Source organism: Pteropus alecto, unplaced genomic scaffold (genome assembly GCF_000325575.1).
Source record: "Pteropus alecto unplaced genomic scaffold, ASM32557v1 scaffold223, whole genome shotgun sequence".
NCBI classification, from domain to species: domain Eukaryota; kingdom Metazoa; phylum Chordata; class Mammalia; order Chiroptera; family Pteropodidae; genus Pteropus; species Pteropus alecto.
In genome coordinates, this window is record NW_006434441.1 from 1,922,315 (window position 1) to 1,936,879 (window position 14,565).

Here is a 14,565-nt window from a genome sequence, read left to right on the forward strand (position 1 = left end):
CCTTATCTGCGCCTCCCATTGGCCCTCAAAATCTTTCCTGCTGCCGGCTTGCCTGCCCTCCCACAGCTGGACGGAAACCCAGCGGGCCTTCTGCTTGGGACGGGGACCCCAAAGTTCTTTATTATCTCACATCATATGGCAGTCTTGGCCCAGGTCCAGGCCTCTTTCTGTGCGGCCAGGTACCCAGCCAGCTCAGGTTGCTGTAGGAGCCTGTCCTGGAAGCCTGAAGTCAAAGAGGACATCCGTCCCTCCCCTTGGGCTTAGCTCGCCTCCCGAAAATCTCCTCCTCCAGCCTCCACACCTGACTCCTGGGTCCCCTCAGTGTGGTGGAGGTTCAGGCGTCTAAATTCTGCGTTCCTTGTGGCAGAGGTCAGGGCTAGGTGAGGTCGCCTCCTCCCCGACTCCCACCTTCTTCCCACCTGGTGCTATGGTGCTCAGGCTGTGTCTGTAAGATGGGTGAATGCTAACCTCTCCGGCAGGGGCACGCCCAGGCAGTGCGAGGAGGGACTGGGGGCCACAGGCAAGGGCTTCATCCCAGCAGCATGTGGCACATGGACCATGCTGGCCACCGGCCTCGGGGCTCAGCCCCTGGCACTTGGGACAGGGCACTGGGAGCTAAGCGCAGTGGGGAAGGACACTGGGATGGCGGAGGGCACTGTCCATGACCACCTGGGGCAGCCTCAGGCTGATCCCAGGGAATTCAGGTATTGCTTGAGATGCCCCTATTATCAGCTAGTTCTTATGGGGACATGTACTCAGCCCACAATCGGCCTCGATGCCTTATTTTTCTCAACCATAAACAGGTAAATTATGATGCCAGCCTCTTAGTTAATTCACATTAAATGCTTAACACTTTCTGGTTTATACTCACAGCTCTGTGAGTGTTAGTCTGTCCCCAGGTAGCCTGAGCAGGCCCCTAGTCACGTGACCCTTCCTTTGCACACCTGAGCCAGCCAGAACTACCCTGGCCAGCCACCTGAGACCTCTGGCCCACATGGCATTTCTTTGGCAGTCTGCCACTCATAGCTCATGGGGACTTTGATCTGGGGTGGCCAGGCTGGAGCATCTGGCAGAACTCCCAGAGCCTCCAATCTGTCATCCCTCCTGCCACAGGGACAACAAGGACATATAGCAAATCTCCTTGGAGACAGGGCCTCCCTCCCACACACTCACAGGGAAGGGGGACTGTCAGCATGCCTAGGAAGGAACCTCTAGGGCCACCAGGACCAGGGGCTCTGAATCCGAACCTGGGCTGGGCTTTGACCTTGAACCAGCCTCGTGGCTTCTCAGAGCTTTGTTTTTATAATGCGAGACAAGGATGGTCCCCATCCCTTTCAGGGAATTTGGGTAACAGATGACACGGTGGCCAAGGGGCTTTGTTTCACACTTAAAGCTGGATTCGCATTTTAGGATTCCAGTATTTTAAAATCAGGGAAATATGTAGTATATTTTTCTCTGTGGTTATTTCTATCTCTCTGTCACCTGCCAAGTGCTACCCCCACCCATTGCCAGGTAACCAGAGCTTACAGCCACACTCTCCAAACTAAGCTCTCTGGAAAAGTCAGTGTCCTACTGGCTGGACCAGGGTTTCAAAGAGCTCAAAGAGAGGCAGCCTTCTCCTACTTCACAGGGGAAGTCGGGTTAATTTTCAGGACTACACCTTCCGAGCATGGTGGACTAGGTCACCTGGCCTCGATCCCCAGCCGAGGGCAACTTAAAAGCTGCTCAAAAAATATTTATTTATTATTTATTTATTTAGTTTAAAGTCTGATTGGGGGTGTTGGGGAGCAAACAAGGCAGCGAGGACTCGCAGGGCCAAGACTGGGGAAAGGAAAGAACCCAGAGATGTGTGCCTGGCACCCGGGGCCACTTTCTCTCCATGGTCCCTGCCGGTCCCAGAAGATACTGCAAGCTGCTGAGCAGAGTTGTTCCCGGCCTCTGGGACTAAGGAGGTAAAAACTAGGCCCATCAAGAAGAGGAGGGGTGCTGGCAAGATTTTCATGTTTGGGGGAGGAATCCCAGAGAGCTTTGCCCCCAGAACACGAAAGGACTGGAAGCAGATCAGCCCTCCAAGGGACTGCAAACCATCTCGGGCCCAGAAAGGAGACAGAAGCTAGACCCCAAGCCCCCACCTGCCAGATGTAAACATAATGCTCATCGGGAAAAATAACTTCAATCTACACCTCAAATTATTTCTATAGGTGTTAGATATAATGTGTAGTGCTCAATCAAACACACTAAGTATGCGAGGAGACAGGATGAAATGGACGAAAACCAAGAGGAACAACAGACAGAAAAACTCTTGGGAGCTCTGTATCAGGGAGTTACTGAACTTTAAAATAACTGTGCCGAGTGTGCTGAGCTGTATCAAAGATAGACAATTTTGATAGAGAACTGGAAATGATTTTTTAATCATTTCTTTTTTGTTTTTTCATCCCATCAATTTCATTCTTAAAATGCAGGGCACTACAGCTTATCTGCACAGGGCAAACAGATGAGAAACGAGAAGAAATCTCGGAGAAAAGCCAAAAAGAGGGGATTGTAGTACATTCAGGGATGCTCGTGTGAGAGAGTGCTTGCAACAGGGACGCGACATCATGTACGTACCATCCTAATTCCTGGTAACAAATTTGTGGCTGGTTTGTAAGACGTAATTAAACAGACACTCCTGAACTCAGCAGACCACATCTTAAGGCTCCCTGGCACGGGGCCCCTCTCTCTTTTCCCTGTTTCTGCCCAGATCCAGCTCTGCCTCTGGCCCAATGCAGTCACAGCAAAAAGCAGCAGCATTTGAGCATGTGTTTTATGCCAGGCCCCTGCCATGAGCTTTCTAGGTATTGTTACATTTTTCACAGTCTTGTGAGGAGGCTATGACTCTTCTCCCCATTTTATAAATGGAGAAACTGAGGCCTAGGGGCCCCACATGACAAGTTCCAGGTGCCCACACTAACCAGCAGTAGAGGGGACACAGACCCAGGTCTGTCTGCTCCAGGAGCGGCCCCTCTTATCTGCTGGTTGCTGGGGAAACCCCTGATGCCTGTGGCCAGAGGCGGCCTCAGCCTCTCCCCCACAACAAATACCTGTCACTCACCTGCACACAGGACCCAGGGACAAAGCCTAGGAAGTGAGTGCTTTCATAGCTTGAGGGGTCTGTCCATCCCTTCTTGCTCCTCCTCCTTTCCCCTTTCTGGAATGCAGGGTCCAACGTGCAGAGAGGGCACAGGGGCGGAGCAGGGACAACCCAGGCCCCATGCACAGGAGAAGAGTCAGGGCCACAGTGCAAAATCCTGTTGTAGCCACCAGGTCCCTCCTGGGGAAGCTAGGTGGGGCTACGTTCTGGGGAACTGAGGGGAGGCCTAAGTCCCAGGTTCCTTCCCGGAAAGCCAGTACTCAGAGAGGATGAGGGGCAGCAGCGCTATTTCCAACCTAGGGTGCAGGCAGGGGGCTCAGCCTTCAGACAGGCTTGGAGGCCAGGAAATCTAGGCCAGGCAGTAATAGGCTCAGAGGCCATGAGGCAGTCAGCCAAGGCCCCGGCCCTGGTGGCCCCTTGACTGCTTTGTGGCTTTACCTGATTAGTTTGGTCAGGCAGGAGAGGTCCCTAGGGGCCAGCAAGGTAGTGGGATAAGGTAAAAGAAGGACAAAGAGGAAAGAGATTTCCTGGGGGGACAATGTAAGGCCTGGGGCAAGGACACAATGAAGCTGGGGCAAGTGGGGAGGGCAGATGAGAATAAGGGGCAAGGAGAGTGGGGGCACAGCAGGGGTAGGGGCAGGTGGTGACAGAGTGGGGACAGGGCCTCTGTCCCACCCGAGGGGCTGAGGGGGGTTCCAACAGGTGGAGAGCAGGGTCTTCCTGGTGCTGACATGTTAGAGCGAGGAGGAAAAGGGATGGACACCTGAAGCACCTGCTGGCTCGGCTCAGCGGCACTGCAGGGTGTTTTTGAGAATAAATGAAGGAGTTGTGAGCAGACAGGGTAGGAAGGGAACAGGCAAGATGGGGCAGGAAGTGGAAACTGGGGGACAGTCAAGGCCTGGAAAGCAGCCTGGGGGCAGGAGGGACAGAAGTCCTCTGGTCCAGGCCAGGTCAAAGGGGAAGGCGGCCAGCCCGGGCAGCACCTCTTGCCAGAAACCCTGTTTCAGATTCAGAAAGAGACAGGAGGGGGCGGAGAGGCAGAGCAGAGCTGTTGGTCTGCTGCTGATGGGCCAGACCTGACACCCAGACCCCATAAGTCTCAGAAGCTTTCTGCCCTCCTGGGCCCCAGAAACTCCAGATCCCAGCCCCATCCCTCCTCCCCCCAGACTCCCACCTCCTGACACCCAGAAATTAAAGGGGAGAACTCACCCTTGAGGGTCCTACAGCTTCAGGGAGGTGACCCGGGGAATGTGGAAGAGTTGAGTCTCTTCAGAGCTGCTGAAGCTGTGGTGTCATGGGGAGTGAGCAACCGTGGCACAGACCCTGGCCTGGAGCTACTATTTTCCCACCTCAGAAGCTTGCGGGGCGGGGTCCTGAGAAACTTTCCAGAGGTGGACATACTGCAGCAAGGATGCCTCAGCCTGCGTGCTCCTCCCCCCACTGGCACAACCCCTGGCCAGAGGCTCTCAGGAGAACCTAGGGCCAGCCTGGGGCCTAAAGACCTGCTTCCTACGCCTGCTGCCTCATGGTCCTGGCATTCCCCTCACCTGAGGCGTTTCCAGATGGGGTGGAAGTATTTGGAGGTCTTGACAGCAAAGACGACACTGGGGAGCAGGAAGAAGGTACACCATGCCAGGCAGAACCAGAAGGCGTTCTGGAGCAGGGGACGTGGGGTTAGCTCGCTGGGTCTGAGCAGCACTTTCTTCCTACCTGTTCTGCACCCCCATCCTCTCGCTGACTCAGTAAGGGGTGTGGGCAAGTGTTCTTAGAGCTTAGAGGAAGGGCTGGGGAGTGGGCCTGGGGGCAGGGGTCCTGCCCCACCACCCCTCATCCCATGCCCGACTCACGCACCCCTTTCATATGGGCCCTGATGAGCTGGGATGGGCTGGGGCACTCACCCAGGGATCAGCCATTACATCACACAGGATCACACGGCCATTGTCCAGGGCTCCTGAGAGGGGCTGGCAGGTGGCGATGCGCTGAGTCACCTGTGGCATCAACATGAGGTAGGTCCACCCAGGTGCACAGGGGCATACCCCATAGTCAGAGACAAAGGTTGACAGGGACACAGACAAGCTCAGGGACACAGCTGTACACAGACACATGGATGTAGGAACATAGAGACATGGGGACACCTGACACAGGCTCAGCTCCCACCCTTTCCATTCCAAGCACCAGGCGGTATTAAGCCCCTACTGTGTGCTGGCTGTGCTTTCAGCCACACATGTGTGTGCATGTACATACTTACACACACATGCACACACATACTCAGGGTTAAGCCGGCCTAGTGTGGTGTCCGGCCAGCTTGCAGAGGCTGGGGCCTGCAGGAGGCAGTAGGGTCAAGCTCTGGGTTGGCCTTGAACAGGCTGGGCAAGGGGCTAGAGCGAGGAAACGCATGGGGGCCGGGTGCAGACAGCAAGATCTGGAGCCACAGCCAGCCCCATGCACTCAGGCCTCAGAAAGAGGCTGCCTGGAGGGTGAGTGGGCAGAGCCCAGCCAGCGAGCAGGCATGGATGCTGGGTATGCGTTTCATTCTGAAGGCCTGGGGCACCCTGAGGGGGCCTGGGGTGAAGAGGCAGAGCAGGGCTAGTGCACTGGGGTAGGTGATGGCCAGGGGCTCTAAGGCCAGGAAAGTCTGTGCCCACTCACCTCCTCTTTCACCCAGGCCACGTACTGGGAGAAGTAGCCCAGCTCCCGGGTCAGGAAGCACTCACTTTCCTGCAGGAAAGAGGGAAGCCCTGGGCTGGTGAGAGTCCCAGGAACCAGCAACCCGCCCCACCAGGACAGGCTGAGCTGGCTTTCCTGGGGGCCCCGGTGAGGGGACAGGGCTGGAGGAAAGGCCTGGGGTGCCAGCACTGGGTGTCTTAGCCCCACGACCCACCTCCGGCTCTTGGTAATCCCCCCACCTCCCACTCACATTCCTTAGGATACGGGTGGCCCATGCAGGCAGCTGTCCTTTTAGGTGGGTGACCCTGTCCAGGACACCTGAGGTCTCCAGCTGGGGGAAAAGGGAGAGGCTCAACTCAGTGTTCTGCTCAGTCAGGGAGCAGCCACTCAGTCATCAGTCTAACGATAACACAGGACAGACTCAGCTTGGCCCTAAGGATGCAGAGGCCAAAGACAGAGGTGCTCAAGTTGCTGTCCACCGTCCCCCGACAATTCTTCCCACCCAACCCCACCCTGCAGTGGGACTAGGCAGAGTAGGCAAGGTCCCAAGCCAGCTGGACCTCTTCTTCCCCCTTCTATTGGCCACCTGCTCCCCCGAGCCTCCCATCCCCAGGAGCCACCTGGAGGTTTGGTGCTGAGGATGCCAGCGCCCTGACACTGATGTTGAGCTTGGCCTGGGGGGAGAAATGGGGTTGGTGAGTGGAAGGGAGTGTTCTGGGCCTGCCTCTTCTTATCTCCCACTCCTGCCTCCCCTACCCCCAGGCCGCAGGGCCCCTGGCCTCCAGACTCACCACTAGGTTCTGCTGGGGGAGGACCTTCTCCTGGTAGAGGTGTCTGAGCCCGTGGGCCTCCTCCTGCAGCTGCTTCTTCAGCACAGAACTGGCCTAAGGGGACATGGAGATGGAATGGCTTGTGCCTGGGATAGGACAGCCTTTGCTGGCATATCCTTTACTGAACTGTTCAACCAGACATGCTGAGGGATGGACAAGTGCCTGCTCAGAAGCAGAAAACTGAGGCCTCCTAGAGCTCTGGCTGATCTGAGTTTGGGGGGGCCCACGCCCAAGTGCTAGGACCACCACTGGTTTGCTAGGCACCCCCAAGTCAGCCATAGAACCTGTCTGAGCAGCAGTAGCATCTGCTGAAGTGGCGGGCTCCATAAAACTTCTGGAAAAAGACTTTTAAACTCTAAATATCCATAAATCCAAAATGCTATTTTTTCCAGTGGAGTTTAAGGTTCTGGAGCTCAGTGGTCACGGTACCTGATCCATCACGCTGTCCTCATGGCACCTGTCCCTGCGGGCCCCATGAGCAATCAACACTTGGAAACGCTTGTCCTGCTATGTGACGTCAGACCAGTCACTTTGTCCCATCCTTACAGATGAAGAAACTGAGGCCCAGAGGTGCTTGATGACTTGCCCAAAGCCACACAGCCAATCGGTGGCTGAGCCCGAGTTAGCCCTGCTGGGGGTCCCGGCCCTCACTGGCAGGGGCCCTCAATCCCTTGCCTTTACCCCCGCCCCCTCCCAGTGTACCTCTCCCACTGCCAGCTCTCTCCCTGACTTCTGTGTGCCCAGTGGGGTCTCTGCTTCCTTCTTACTTGGGCCTGAGCCAGTCCTTCCAGTTCACGGGCCAGCTTCTCCATGTTGGCTTTTACCACGGGCTCCTGGATCTGGAGGCAGATGGAGAGATGAGGGGTGAACCTCAGCTCCCCTCCCCCAAACTCCCAGCACTTTCAAGAATGCTGTACACCAGATAAGTCTGTTGGGACATATTGGCCACAATGGGTTTGACCTGAAGCGTGACATACATCAGACACTGCATTCAGATAGAAGGAAAAGATGGGGTATCCTCTGGTGAAGCCCAAGGAAGAGGTAACTTCCTGCCAGTATTTGGCCACAACAGTGGGTTCAGGACCATGAATAGTGACATACGCTGTGGGTGGGGGCTCATTCACTACCATCCTTTGAGGTTGGGGGGCGTACCAGGAAAGGCCTGGGGCACATGGTTGGGGAACACCACACAGGGATGTGTGGGGAAGTCGAGGGAAGACAGAACAAGGCCAGGGGCTGCCCCAGCTCCTCTGTGGTCCCCTCCGTTCACCATAGTCTGGCCTGAGGGCCCCGCTGACCTGGGCAAGGTAGCCAGGGTAGTGGATGCTCCCGAGTCCACTGCTCTGCAGGGCCTCCAAGTCTCGGCGGCCAGCGGGGCTCAGCAGGTCCAGATCCTCCACTCCCACTCTCAGCTTCTGCAGCTCCCGCTCTAGCTTGGCTGTGTACTGGGAGGGAGAGGACAGGGTGGGGGCATGCCCAGCCACTGAACCAGGACTCTGGAGCTGCTGCACTTGGTAAGCGGTCACCAGGCCTTCTGGGTATCCAGGGCCACCACTGAACACTCCCAGCCCCAGACAGATCCCCAGCAGGCCTCTGCTTCCCCCTCGTCCCCCTCTCCAATCCACCCCACCGAGACCCAGCCATCCTCCAGCACCTGTCTGGCTACTAGAGAGCAACCTAGACGCTCACCCGCCCACCTAGTATAAAGCAGGTCCCTGGCCCATCTTTATCGCATCGCCTGTGCCAAGGCCTTCAGAGCGCCTGTCACTGTGGCACAATTTATGTGTGCGCTTGTCTTTGTCATTAGCTCCGTGAGAGCAGCCCTGTGCCTGCCATTCTTAACCAAACCCTTGGTGTCCCGAGCAGAGGCTCACATAGGGTGGGCACAGGACAAGTGCGTTGTATGCAAAAATGAATGAACGAATGCATGAATGGACACAATCACATTTCCAAGACAGACCACAGTTTAAAAAGTGATGCTCAGCATTTTGCGACTATCACTGGAGGAAATTTAAAGGGCGTGGCATTTGGCTCCAGAGTTTAACGAACAAGAAGCAGCCGTAGAGGAGTAGTCGCCTGCCCAAGGTTTCACAGCCCCGCTCCTCCCCACCCAGCACTTGCCTTTCCCAGGGGGACAGAGGCCTTGTGTTCTCCGAGAGGCATCAGTAATGGACAGGGACGGAGATGTGTGAAGGCGGGCAGAGCTCTCCTGGTGCCTTGGGAAGCACACTTGTCACACTTACCTCTGCCTTATCAGTTCTTTATCATCTCCAGAGGACAGCTTAGTCTCCCTGAATCCAAAGCCCTATCTATCCAGACTCTTCTGTGAGCTGGACCTCTTCCCTCCCAGGACCAGGGCTGGGACCCCGCTCCACGAGAGCCATGACTCCCAGGCCCCTGGTGCAGCCCTCCCCGGACAGCCTTCACCCACGGCAGGGTCTGTGGCCTAGCACGTGCATGTCACCTGCTCTGTGGGCCTTCTCACATGGCTAGACGCTGGAAGAGGAGGCAGCTAAGGCATTGTGCAAACTGTTCTCAGTCATACAATTTAAGGCATGGAGTTGGGGCTGACATCTAGACTGCTTGGCCATGCTGCCCCATGGGATGAGAATGGGTGGTGGGTTTGAGAGGAGTGGAAGGGTTTCTGGGAAGGATGCGGAATCAGGAGCCAGTGTGCTCGGGGGCGTGCGTATAGGGGGCTGTCCCAGAATATGCTTGGGAAGGGCTCCCTGGGGCCTTGGGGGTCAAGGCACCCATCCCCCACCTGCCTTAGGCATGGAGAGGGGAGTGGAGGGAATGCACACCTTGGGGAGGAGGGAATGCACGACAAGTGTGTCCCCTCATGCACTAGCTCTGTCCTGGAACTGTCTCACCAGCATGGACTTATTTCTCCAGTTCTATATACCACATTCTGCCAAAGTTCAGCGGCTAAAGGACAAAATCCTGCCACCACCTACTGGCTGTGTGAGCTCAGCAAGAAGCCTGTGGGAGCCCTCTCCCAGTGGCACCCAACTTCGTCACCATCGTTTTCACTGTCACCCCATCCTGTCTGCAGCATCCCAACCAATGCCTGTCTGGGACACACACACACACTTGGTCTCTCACTTACTGTCACCAGCCTTTCCTGTTCCAGCCTTAACTATGTTCGGTTTTCTCAGGGCACAGTGCTCAGAGCTGGTCATAGCTTCCAGGCATGCACCCGTCTACCCGCGTACCCCAGAAACCTCCTGGCCCTGGGCCAGGCCCTGAGATACCTCAATTGCTCTGGCAGACTTCTCAGGTTCAAGGAAATGGTTCTGTCACAGAGCCAAGACCAGAGGAGGGGTTCTGCAGGAGGGGCCCCACGGCCTTCTGGAAGGCCACTTACCTGGCTCATATCCAGGTACGCCTCCAGGTCGTAGGAGTTATTGAGCTGCAGGACCCTCCAAAGCGCAGCCCCTTTCCTGCACTGCCTGGGAAGGAACATGGACATAGAGACAGAGAAGGAACAGCTGGTGGGTGCTGACATCACCCTGACAGGCCACACACCTCAGCTCCTCCTCGCACCGTCCCGAGCCCAGGCTTCCCACTCACTGATAAGCCAGGAAGATGCTGGCGTTCTTCAGGCCGAGCAGGTGGGACAAGTTCATGGATGGCGGCAAGTTTCCTGGGGTGTCAGCAAACTGGGGAGGGTCAGGGAGACAGGCCTGGAGTGGGGAGGGCTGGAGCCATCCCAGCCCCAGGGCCGTGCCCCATGTCACCCTAGCTGAGCAGAGACCATGCCCCTGTGACTCCAGCTCAAACCTGCCTGGGTCCTCACTCTCTACAGGGACGTTCCCGTGAATCTCGGGGAGCGGGCAGCCTGGTCTCAGCAGAGAGTCTGGGCTCACCTTTTGGAAACCAAGATCCCCAGTTTTCAGACTCGGGGTTAGGAGAACAAGGGCTCAGGTCTGGGTGCAGCCTCTGGGGTTCCCTGCCCTGGGACTGGGCATTGCCCTAGGGGCTCATGGGCTCTCTTTCTTGCGCCTCACCCACTGATGGTCTTCTGGCTTCCCTGGGCTGCCTCCATCATTCCCCTGCCCCTCTCTCCCTCTTGACCCTCCAGCCCCCACTTCCTTCTAAGTCCCTTGCTCTGCTCGCAACCCCTCCAGCCCTTGCGGTCCCGGCGGGGCAGGCTCACCTCGTAGAGCTCCCCGCTCTCCCAGCTCCGGCACAGCAGTGTCTGCACGTTGCCTCCCACCAGGAAGGTGGAGAAGACCAGTAGGATGAGAGGCGCAGCGACCAGGAAGCTGAGACACACCCCGCTGGGGAGGCAGAGGAGCAAGGTGAGGTGGGAGAGACCCCTGTCCCCATCCACACTCTGGCCAGTATGGTCAGGGGGCAGAGCCCCTTGGGATGAGAAACTTGGAGGACTCCAGCACTGGGCCAGGAGTCAAAACCGCTAACTGTCCCCACCTCATCCACCCTCACCCCACCCTGTTACCAGAGCCCTGGAAGCCTAGAGAAGAAGGTGGGCAGCTGCTTTGCTCAGGGCCACATGGCATGGCCAGCTATGACCTGCCAGCAGGAGCGGCAACTCAGAGGGTCTGAGTAGGACCATGTGGCTAGTCTGTGGCTTCTCCGGGAGGCAACATGGCCCTGTGCCAGGGTTGAGACTTGAGAGTAAGACATGGGCTGGGTTTCAGTCCCTACTCGCCCCTTTCGCCAGGGGCCAGACACAGTAACTGGCCTGCACAGGGATGTGGCAGCCCCGGCCTCAGAGACCTCTGGTCCCAGGGTGGCAAGTGGATTCCACCTCTGGAGCCACCTCCTATTGGAGGTATTGCATGGACGCTGGGTCAGGGAGGGTTCTGAGGCTCCATCCGGGCTCAGTGGGGCATGCTGGATGATCACTGCGGCCAGCTTCTCTGTTCTCGTTCCTACCCTTTTACACAGATGAGGACACTGAGGCCCAGATGGCTCAGCAATCTGCCCAGGGACACCCACCAGGTCAGTGCCAGGGCCAGGAGTTGAGCTCCATCTCCCTTGATGCCCAGGACTTGCCCCTGTGGCAGCTCAAGGAGCTGTCCGTGGGCTGAGAGAACCTGCCAGCCCGGTAGAAGAGCCTGCCCTTCTCCGCAGCCCTTCTTACATCATGAGGATGCGGGCTCCGGCTCTGCCTTTAGCTTCCGAGGGGCTGGGATCCTCCCGGGCAGACAGCCCCCAGGTGCCCAGGCTGAGGCCTACCAGGTTACAGACCACCACAAGCAGGACCACGGAGCAGAGCATGCAGCCCACAATCCACCTGCCACAGAGAAGTTGCGGATGTCACGGGGAAGGGGTTGGCTGGCATAGGACCTAGTGGCTGGGTGGGGCACTAACCCCAAGACTGGATGGGGCTTTAGAAGTGTAGGTACAGACACTTCCTGAGCCCCCCCTGCTCCTATGGGCCCCAGGCTCAGATCTCAAAGATGGATAGCCAAGGTGGGGACACAGGGGCCCAAGGAGTAAGGGATCTTGGCTTAAAGGAGGCTGAGGCTTAGTACAACCAGAGGCTGATGGGGGCTGGAATTGGCCAGGGCAGCTGAAAGCCTGGGTTGCCTACCTGACCCCCACCCCCATGGGCCAAGCACCTGTATTTCTCGTATCTCTGCACCTCCTTCAGGTAGGGGCGGCTACTGTTTTCCACTTTTTTCAGTGCCTGGCTCCAGCGAGAGTCTGCCTCCCAGTCTGGGAACGCTTTGGCCAGTGTCTTCAGCCCTCTAGGCTGCTGGGCCACTGCCTTCTTCAGCTCTGCCCAAAGCAGCAGGGGTTTATGGGCTGAGGAAGGCCCCAGGGGCCCAGGGAGAAGGATGGACAGGAGGACCAGCTAGGACCCACAGAGAGCACCCGCTCTCCATCTAGGCCCAGGCAAGAGGACAGCCTTCACCGTCCCCATAGCCCCTCTCTGTGCTCAACAAGCCTCCTGGTGGGGTGGGGAGGGGGTGCTGGGCTGAGTGGGCCGTTACCTTTGACCACGTCCGCCATCTGCAAGGGAGCCAGGAGCGGGAGAGCATTGAAAGTGTTGTTCTCCTGCCAGAACAAAGGCAGCTGTGCCTCCTGCTCTCCACCTGGGTGTCCCAGCTTGGGGACCCCAACGTCACCAGGCCGACAGGGAGGGCACCCCGCTTAGTGCTCCCAGCTCAGGAAGTCAGCAAACAGCCGGCTCCCCTTTGCTCTCTTAGTTGCCGGCTTCTTTTCCCCTCTCTGGGCCCAGCTTGATGAAACTCCTCGAAAACCTGGCCAAGACTATTGCAGTAGACTCCCAGCTATCCTCCCACCTCTCCCAGTCATCCTGCAAAGGACTGCCAAGTCTGTTTCCCTAAAGTCCAGTTCCAACCTCCTCTTGCAGCCTCAGTTCACTTCCTTCCTCCTGGAATCTTCTGCTCCAGCGACCTAGCACAGCTGACTCACCGTTTCCTCAACTGGGGCATTTTCCAGGCCCTGGGTTACTAGTGCTGATGGACACAGGCTGCTCCCTCCCTATCCTAGCTCCCCCACCCATGAGGGTCCTAGCTCTTGCTTCTGCCTCCCCTACCAGACTGTGTGTACTTGAGAACTGGCACCTTGATATTCCAACCCAGATGCAGTGTCAGAGGTGAGGCCCTGATTTGACCCACATTGGGTTTAACTTGGGAGAGAAGACAGGTGGACCAAGGCAGGCGCTCACCTCCTGGACCATGTTGGAGAAGCTGGCCTCCGGGACACCCTCCAGCCGGTGCAGGACATCATCCACATGGGGCACCTGGAAGTTGGGGGCAGAGTAATGACAAAGGCCTGAGAGGGATTCCCGAGGGAAGATGGGGTCAGAAACCGCTGAACACTCAGTGTGCAAAATGGGAACCAGCACAGCCTTCCCGCCCTGGCAGGTTATTGCTCATGGCACAGTGCATGCCCTGGGAAAGTGGGTATCTCTCTGCCAGAAAGACCCTCATTAGCCCTGGGTGTGTGAAGAGGGGTGGGGTCTGCCCTGGGAAACACCAGCTGCCTGGGACCCCTGAAGCAACAGGCAGGGCAGCCCCCTCGCTCTAAGGGCCTGGGTCCGGCCTGCACCTGGCTGAAGTCAGCTCCCAGCTCCAGGCCATGTGCCTGGCTCAGGGTCTCTGTGCAGCCCTGGCAGCCCGGCTCCTGCAGTAGGTCACGGAGTCGCTCGCGGTGCACCTGGACAGCCTGCTCCAGGTCCCGCTGCCCCTCCCGCAGCTCCACCAGGGTGGTGTTCAGGGCTCGGAGGTGGTCCACGGAGGCCTGCAGGGCTGAGACATCCGCCACCTCTGAGCAGTCTCCACTGCCTCCGGCACCCTCAGAGGCTTTGGGAGGCAGAACGTCTCCCCTACCCCATCCACAGGGACTTGCCCCCATGAACCTCTGTAGTTATGATGGAAACGGCCCCAGGGCACCCCTAGAATCAAGGTAGGGCTGGGACTTGCTGAGGTAGCACAAAAGGTCCAAGGCTGAGTGAGGGTGGAACCTGCCCCCGAGAGATACCACCCAGATGGTCCCACTCACCCTGGCCCAGGCTGCCCAGTGAAGCCAATGTCTCGTACACAGTGCTCTTGAGCTGGGCGTGGATCGTGCTCGCAATGCTGGTGGCAACACCTGGAGGGCACAGGGCAGTCTGCAGTCAAGAACTCTCCCCACCTGTCCAGCCTGCCTCCCCAGGTCAAGCACAGGGCTCTGCAGGGTAGGCACTGGCTCCTGGGTCCCACAGCAGAGCCACCCCTGGGCTGCCCAGCTGGGCCCAATCCCCACCCCTGGGAGCCCAGAATGAGGGATGGGTGGACTCCTCAAGGCAGGCCTGGGCAGAGGCCCCTGGGGTGGCCCACCAGCCAGTCAGCTGCCATCCTCACCATCCAGGTCCTCCAGGACACGCTTCTGGGGGACAGAGAACTGTTGTGCCACCGCCTGCAGCTCCTGGGCATGGACAGAGAGGGCCCGCTCTTC

General features: G+C 57.8%; 1 protein-coding gene across 1 annotated transcript in view; it reads right to left on the reverse strand.

Moving 5' to 3' along the window:
• Positions 1–1,778: 1,778 nt before the first annotated feature.
• PROM2 (prominin 2) overlaps positions 1,779–14,565 on the reverse strand; it is a 17,911-nt gene continuing 5,124 nt past the window's right edge. Inside the window, exons 6-25 of the mRNA XM_025045046.1 lie at positions 14,472–14,535; positions 14,131–14,220; positions 13,678–13,877; positions 13,295–13,369; positions 12,594–12,657; positions 12,219–12,378; positions 11,738–11,890; positions 10,787–10,910; positions 10,201–10,289; positions 9,995–10,079; positions 7,926–8,072; positions 7,395–7,466; positions 6,589–6,681; positions 6,418–6,471; positions 6,048–6,128; positions 5,780–5,848; positions 5,029–5,118; positions 4,678–4,784; positions 4,340–4,414; positions 1,779–4,128 (exon numbers count right to left, since the gene is read on the reverse strand). Of these exons, the coding sequence (XP_024900814.1) occupies positions 4,351–4,414; positions 4,678–4,784; positions 5,029–5,118; positions 5,780–5,848; positions 6,048–6,128; positions 6,418–6,471; positions 6,589–6,681; positions 7,395–7,466; positions 7,926–8,072; positions 9,995–10,079; positions 10,201–10,289; positions 10,787–10,910; positions 11,738–11,890; positions 12,219–12,378; positions 12,594–12,657; positions 13,295–13,369; positions 13,678–13,877; positions 14,131–14,220; positions 14,472–14,535 (1,881 nt within the window). The 3' untranslated portion in view covers positions 1,779–4,128; positions 4,340–4,350. The remainder of the gene's footprint in view (positions 4,129–4,339; positions 4,415–4,677; positions 4,785–5,028; positions 5,119–5,779; positions 5,849–6,047; positions 6,129–6,417; positions 6,472–6,588; positions 6,682–7,394; positions 7,467–7,925; positions 8,073–9,994; positions 10,080–10,200; positions 10,290–10,786; positions 10,911–11,737; positions 11,891–12,218; positions 12,379–12,593; positions 12,658–13,294; positions 13,370–13,677; positions 13,878–14,130; positions 14,221–14,471; positions 14,536–14,565) is intronic.